General features: G+C 47.4%; 2 protein-coding genes across 5 annotated transcripts in view; both read left to right on the forward strand.

The window, feature by feature from the left end:
- Positions 1-1,986: 1,986 nt before the first annotated feature.
- PSMG3 (proteasome assembly chaperone 3) lies at positions 1,987-5,442 on the forward strand. Of its 2 annotated transcripts, none has more exons than XM_017734123.1 (3): positions 1,987-2,178; positions 2,575-2,792; positions 4,802-5,442. In XM_017734123.1, the coding sequence occupies exons 2-3, from the start codon at positions 2,577-2,579 to the stop codon at positions 4,952-4,954; spliced, it is 369 nt and encodes a 122-aa protein (XP_017589612.1). In that variant the 5' UTR covers positions 1,987-2,178; positions 2,575-2,576; the 3' UTR covers positions 4,955-5,442. The 2 variants fall into 2 exon arrangements, with proteins under 2 accessions (XP_017589612.1, XP_008631699.1); XM_008633477.2 differs by lacking the exon at positions 1,987-2,178 and adding an exon at positions 2,236-2,470.
- A 379-nt stretch (positions 5,443-5,821) lies between these two features.
- Positions 5,822-7,383, forward strand: part of TMEM184A (transmembrane protein 184A) — an 11,676-nt gene continuing 10,114 nt past the window's right edge. The window contains exon 1 of one of the 3 annotated variants that reach the window (XM_017734117.1): positions 5,822-7,024. The gene's annotated coding sequence lies outside the window, so the exon portion shown is untranslated. Of the gene's footprint in view, positions 7,025-7,044; positions 7,143-7,170; positions 7,270-7,383 lie in introns of those variants that run through there. The other 2 variants (XM_017734119.1, XM_017734118.1) reach the window with 2 other exon arrangements.

Below are 7,383 nucleotides of genomic sequence, written 5' to 3' on the forward strand. Positions count from 1 at the left end.
TCTCGATTCTTTATTTCCCTCGAACCATAAAATGGGTTATATTAACAATCTGTTATGTTGAAAGACAGTTTATGAAGCTAAATGCAATAACGTTTGTGATGTGATTAAGGATCTGTGGAGGAAAAGTGTTACAGAAACCAGGAGTGTGAGTATGGATACAGATCCTTCTCAGCCAGAAAATGCTGGGAAGCAGATGACAGGCAGACAGACCCCCTCAGGAAGGGTCCCATCACCTGTCAGGTGTGTATTCTCAAACCCCCATTCCCTGCCTCAGTCACACAGACAACAGGAGTCCTCTCGTTAGTTCATTTCTTTAATGTATACACTTTCAGTGATGAAGATTCCGTGCTCAGTTACCTCAGTTTGCTGCATCCCACCTCAGCTAAATGCCAAAATGAGAAATCCAATTGACTGAAACTATGAAAGACAACATTTTTTTGTCCCAAAAGAATGCAAAACAGCAAAGAATGGTGTTTCCATGTAAATCTGAACTACAGTGGACTCTCTCTGTCCTCCTGTCCTGTAAAAAATAAAATGAAGTCTGGCAAGGATGGCAGGAAGAATCCAGTCCTTTGTGTCCTGAAGTAAAGTTACTCTCTGGAGAAGGCAGAGCAGGAATAAACTTCTCTATGAGTCAGGAGGTTTTACTGACAATAGCTGCTATTATCTCTGTCAAACAGGCAAAGCCTCGAGTGATTGTGGTAAGCAAGAAAGAGGAATGCTGTTTATTCAGTGCTGGAAAACAGACTATTTGCCAGACTGCAAAGAGTACCGAAAAGGTATCAAGTCTCTCTGTTTGAATTAACCACAAAAATAACCTGCTGAATTAAGAAGCTTTTCCACGGACCTCTGCTGCTCTCTAACGGTGCCTTTAAGAATTCTCAGCACAAAGTCTATGTTCTCTTCCTGTAATCAAGATTTGGTAAAACTTTTCATGCAAAACAAACTAAAGAAGTATTCATGAGGTCCTTAAGAGATGTCACCAGAACAGATAACCCACAGGTCAGGTAGCTATTGCTGCACCCGTGGTCAAGATATTTGCAGTGTGATGAGAATGCCAATAAAGGACAGCTAAAATATGGGAATGAAGGTTTTGATTATAATTTAGATGCAGCAATTGCAGGAGCCTGGGAGGTTGCAAACCTCTGAGAAATGCCAATTTTCAGGTCTTTGTATAAATTAGAATACAAAATTTTTATTCATGAGTACCAGTATTTCCAAGAAAAAAAAATAGCACTGTATTAAATAGAAACTAATGTTTGCATCTGGGACAGACACATTTGGTTTCATGCTCCTCACACAGATGTCTTTATTTTATCCCCCAGTACAGCTCCTTCGGGCATCTGCCAATGCTTCCTCAGGCAGTGGCAAGGCTGCTTCCACGACCAAAACCAGCCTCGTTTTCATGGAATCACAGAATGGTTTGGGTTGGAGAAGACCTTAAAGCTCATCTCGTTTCACCCTGTGCGGGCAGGGACACCTTCCACTATCCCAGGCTGCTCCAAGCCCTGTCCAGCCTGGCCTTGGACACTTCCAGGGATGGGGCAAACGCAGTTTCTCTGCACAACCTGTGCCAGGGCCTCACCACCCTCACAGGAAAGTTCTTCCTAATATCCAATATAAACTTCCTCTCTTTTATTTTAAAATCATTCACCTTGTCCTAGTTCTGTCTGCCTAAGTAAAACGTTGTTCTCCCTGTTTTACACAAGCCCCCTTTATAAACCGCTTTTATTTAGATGGGCAAGTATGCTCGGGAGCTTACAGTGTGGCCTAACAACACCCAGTAGTGGGAGCGACCGCATCCCATGGGGAAACGGAGGGGAAAAGAAAAACAACAATATTCACATCCCTTCTCGGGCCCCCAGGGTCACCTGTCCCCTCACGGCGCAGGGGGGTTCTGCCCTGTGACTCCTCCCCACCTCACGGTGTGAAACGGGGAGAAACCAGGCGTGGAGACCGGATAGGGGGAAGGGGTTCATTCCCGGGAGAAGGGGATCATCCCCGGGACAAGGGAATCATCCCCGGGACACGGGAATCATCCCCGGGACACGGGAATCATCCCCGGGAGAAGGGACCGGGTGCGGCAGCACTGCCTGGGGCCGGCGAGGGACCACGGCCGTGAGGAGAGCGGCGCGGGGGGGGCTGGAGATGGCGCCTTCCCGCGCCCGAGCGCGGCGGGTAATGGCGGCGGCGCTGAGGGAAGGGGAGGGGACGGAAAAAAGGCTGGACGGGGGGGTGGCTGTCTCCTTGTCTCCCTCAGGAAAAGCCTGGTGGAGCTGGGGTGGAAATCAGGGCTCGGGGTTTCCCCTTCGGTACCAGCTACCCTCGTTAGCGGGGACCCTATCAGGGGGGGCATTGATGCCATCGCTGCGGGGCTGCGAAATCCTCCCCACTCAGGGATTCGGGTGTGCACCGCTGGCCTGCGGACACCCACCTCCGGATGCTCCTGTGCGCTGAAATTAACTTAACCGTGGGTATTTCAAATTATGGGAAGGATTCGGTCTTTGTGTAGCCCGTAGCGCATGTTTTTAATGTTGTTTTACTGTTGTTGTCGTTTTTGTTCTTTTTCGGAAGCGATGGAGGCGAGTCCCATCGTGACGTCCAAGCAGCGAGAGGAGGTGGTGCACGGGGTGCCGACGGAGGTGGTGTGCACGGCCTTCTCCAATTCGGTCCTCGTGGTGGTCACACAGTACGGCAAGATGGGGACCATCGTCTACGTGGACCCCAACACCATCGGCGACAACGTGGGCAGGCCCTCGCTCACCACGAAGGTGCTGCTGGGGAAGGATGAGGTGAGAGCGGATTCGAAGCGCAGAGGCAGCAAGGATAAGGGGGAAATGTGGTAGGTGGGGCTGTGCAAGTTGCCAGGGAGTTGATGAATCACAGCAGTTAAGCAGTGTTTGAACAGTGATAAGATTAATTTTAAAATGAGGAAAGAGGGGCTCATCAGAAAAATATGTGCGCTCATCTGCTCTTGGGCATAAAAGTTTAACTAACCGTGAGTGGTTTGGGGATCTGTTACTTTGTGTCCTACAGGATATGGATTGCTTCTGCGTGTTTATGGAAAGTTAGATAAAGCTCTGTTGATTTAAGGGTTGCAAGATTAAATATGCAGCCACTGATAACCTTTTTGGGTTTCTGTTCCAGTGAGTTTGTTTTCCTTTTCAGGTCTGTTTTCCCACCCCCATCCTCCTCAGTCTATGCCAGCCCCATAATGGACTTAGTTGCCCACTCCCAAGTGTGCCTGCCAGCACCTTCCCTTGATAAAGTTTAATTTGTTTTGCTTCAACAAAATGAGGTTTTTATCGACCATTTCACAAAGCTAGAGAGAAAGCAGAAGAAAATGTGTTTCTCAAAGCGCCAACTGGTCAAACATTAAAACAGAAACTTACAGAGCTACAAGATTATGAGGCTTTCCATCAGGGTTGAAGCTATCAAATATTACTTGCTAGAAAAGCTGTAGCAACACAAGTTCCTGATTCTATCCATGACTTCCCCTTGTGGAGTTCTTTCTCTTGAGCAATAGCCTTCCCTTTCTGGATGGGAGATATTTTGCTTTATCTACTGTGATATCTGCTAAGTCTGACAACCTCCACACCCAAGCTGATTTTATGTTATATTTGGAAATGGGAAATGCTATGTTTACTTCGTTACAATCTATTTTAAAATAATTTTAACTAAGTTAACCAATCTAAACTTCAAGAAAAGGCTTTCACTAGTTTGCTGTTTTCCTGCTTGTCACTGCTAACATCCTTCTTTGGGATGGTGCACACTTCCAAACAGCAGTGGCAGCTAAAATCAAGCAAACTCATCCTTCTGACAGATACACAGCTGTGGGTATAAATAAAACCTCAACAAGCTGGATGGTTCAAAGCTGTGCTGGGTGAGACTGCACATTAGGAAACTTTTCTGTACCAAGAGGGTGGTCAGACACTGGAACAAGCTTGAGGTGGTCGATGCTCTGAGCCTGTCAGTGTATAAGAGCCATCTGGACAATGCCCTGAATAATGTTTTAACCTGGGGCTCTGAGTTGGTCAGGCAGTTGGACTAGATGTTGTTGTAGGTCCCTTCCAAGTGAAATTGTCAATGCTGTTCTAATCTATCCTTGTTAAAGAAACCTCATGGGAAGGGCTATATCCCTTTTCTTGCCTCCTTCAGCCTCACTACTTATTTCTGATTTTCATTATTCTATTAAAATGAAAAACAATGTCTGTTACACCAGGCATACAAAAATTGTGTACATAACACCATTTGGGGGTCTCTAGGAATGGCAAAAATAACAGCTTTTTTCCAGAGTTTGTCAGTGGAACATCCCCTCTTCAGAACAAGTTTTTAAACAAAAAAACTGTACTTGCAAACTTCTTCAGAAACCTGGCTGTGAAGGAAATAAAGGCATTTTCATCCACAGCATTTCATGTAATTTAATTCTGGTGCCATAGTTCAGGTGGGAGGATTATGGAAGGAAAGATTCTCTGTACTGAGTTTCCAAGTTTTCCAGACAGTGCTGAACTCAATTCAAGTGCAGCTCCAGTAAGGTTGTTTCAGGGTGGTGTGGGTGGCTGTCACACTCACGGCACAAAACTCTTCCCTTTTAAGCTGGTTGAGAAAGTGCTTTCTAAAGTTCCCTGTCCCATGGCTTGGCTTTGCTGACCACGTTGGAACTGCTCAGCAAACAGCAAGTTCAGTCTGAGTCCAGGATCAACAAGTCCTGCACATCGTTCTGGGACTCTTCCTCCCGTAACTCCTGTGGGAGGGCTCTCCCATCTGTAGGAATGTACATCTGTATCCCTTTTCTTTTCAGCCACTCGTTCACGTTTGTGCCAAAAACCTGGTGGCATTTGTGTCGCAGGAAGCTGGGAACAAACCTGTTCTCCTCGCCATGGCTTTAAAGGACAAGACCATGGAAGGAATACAGGCTCTACGAGAAGTGATCCGGAGTTGCCAAGTATGGTGAAGTTGTGCCATCTGGATTCAAGGAAATGATCTTGAGTCCATGACTCATCACCACCTATTTAAAAGGACTAGAAATGAAAATGATGGAATGTCTTTGTGGTGGTTTTGGACGTACTGAGGAATTTCATGAATTTTTCTCTACTGTGTAGAACATTTGTGGGTTTTGTTACTGAGACAGGTTTGCAAGTCCGTATAGACAGTGGTGAGACAAGAGCAATTGTCTCAACATACGAGAGAAGTGTTACTTTTATCCCATTGGGTGGGTCATTTATTTGGGAAAGGGCTCGGCTCTGCACATGTGTCCTGGGGAGCAGCAGATGCCAAGCTCCGTAGCTGCACCATACCGCAAAGGGGGAACACCCAGTGCAGGGAGAATAAAAGAAACATTGTCAAATCCAATTTTACCTGCTTGCTTTTTTTGCTCTGTGAGAATCACTTCAATTGAAATACAAGCCTTGGTAAAAAAATCAACAATTGTATAATGGGAAAGATTTTCTTGCCTTTTTTAAGGAAATGAGTCCTAGACAGCTGCTTTTGTCCTTATGTCCATTCCTTTCTGGATGTAGTCTGAATTAACTTCCCACTTTCACTCTGATTTTAAAGAGAGGCAGATAATTATGCTCTGCAAATTTCATGAAAGCTGATGTCAGGGTGAAAAACAGGAACCCAAAATAGTGGTAAGAAAAAGACAAAATAACCTCTGCCACTGGATTACATGGTACCAAGACATCGGAGAGACAGAACATCCAAATGCTGATCACCTGCAATGAGCATGTGTCTTAGGAGATGTGGGGACAGGGTTACACAGGGTTGTTTCTACCAAGTCATTGACAAAAAGTTCAGATGAAGTTGTATGAGCCAATGCAAAGCTTAATAGCCAAACTTTTGCCTTTTGCTTGGAAAGCACACTTGTTTTTACCTCTTCTTGTAATAAACAACAACAAGTAGTAAATTTTTAAGTGAGCTGTTCCACACTTTTGTCACTTATGAACTTGACAGCACAGACAGAGGCCAGGTCTTAGATTCTGGGCAGGGAGGAGCTGTGCTAAGACCAGTTAGTGCAGCAGAATCAGCACAGAGCCTGTGCCTTGCCCCATGGTGATCTAGCTGCCAGGTCATTTCTCTTGCTAAAAAATCCCCTAGAAGTAGAAAAGCAGAAAATGGATTTCGAAAGGACTCTTTTCTCTGAAGTAAGGGTTATTTACAGCATTTAAAGGGATTATGAGAAATGAAACTTTTAAAAATACATTCAAGCACTGCAGGCTTCCAGCTGCCCTTGACAAGAAATTTCATCTAAAAATAATTTTCCAAACTGTGCTTCCAAGAATCAAAGATTCGCATCTGTCAGAACTATAAATTTTTCCTCTTTTACACTTCCCTTTTTTTTGTCTAGGAAGGCTGAGAGAGGCGTGTGGAATTAGTTATTGTCAGTCTTGGTTTGCTAGTAGGGATTCTCTCCTGACACAAAACTGGTGCTTACTGTGTCCATAGCTCCAGCAGCTTGTGGAGAACGTACATGAATTAGCAAATTGGATGGAATTTGCATCTTCCTCTGTGGTGATACAGAGGCATACCACTGCTGTGCGCCAAAGACCTGAGTGTTACTACATAAAAGCCAGGCACAAGTTAAGCACCTTCATTCCCTGGCTGTGTATATGCCACCAGGTCTGCACAGGGCAGTGGGTGAGGAAAGGATGTGGAAACCTCTCTGATTTGACGCTCGGAGCCAGGACGGACTTACCTTGCTGCCTTTCCACGTGCGATAAAAAAGAGCACGAACAATTGGTCCTTCGACTTTGCTCCTCTCTGCTCCGCAGTAAACCAAGGGGAAGGCCTGCCCTAGCAACAGGCACGAGGTGCCACCAGCTGCCTGCCGTTTAGTCAGCGGTCTCCTCCAGCTAGGGATTAATTCCCAATTGCAGGGAAAGCTTCGTTTGCCACCCAGGCAGAGCTCTTGCCCTCGGCCGCAGGACGTGTGCTGGGTGGGGGGCAGCGGCGTCCGGCCACACCGCGGCTGTTCCATCCGTGTTTGCTTTCCGGGCGTGGGTGCCGAGCGCGACGGACTGGAAAGGTAAGTTGGGTAGCTTTTCTGCGAGAGACAAAGCCCGACCTGCTGCTCCAGCTCCCGCGGGGCCCGGGGCGCAGGGAGGGCGCTGGCAGGGTGAGCCGGGCACAGCGAGGGGGTGCTGGTAAGATAAGCGGGGCGCCGGTGGGGCCCGGGGCACAGCAAGGGAGAATGAGGCGCTGGTGGGACCCGGGCAGCAGCGAGGGCGAGTGGGGTGATGGCAGGGAGAGTGGGACCCTGACGGGGCCCAGGTGAGTGGGGCACTGGTGTGACCCGGGGAGCAGCGAGGGTGACTGGGGCGGTGGCAGGGGCCGTGGCCAGCAGGCAGGCAGGGCTGGGGGGGGGGTCGGGTGGGGGGGTCCTAG

This window comes from Corvus brachyrhynchos, unplaced genomic scaffold, assembly GCF_000691975.1.
Source record: "Corvus brachyrhynchos isolate BGI_N302 unplaced genomic scaffold, ASM69197v1 scaffold5, whole genome shotgun sequence".
Lineage (NCBI taxonomy): Eukaryota > Metazoa > Chordata > Aves > Passeriformes > Corvidae > Corvus > Corvus brachyrhynchos.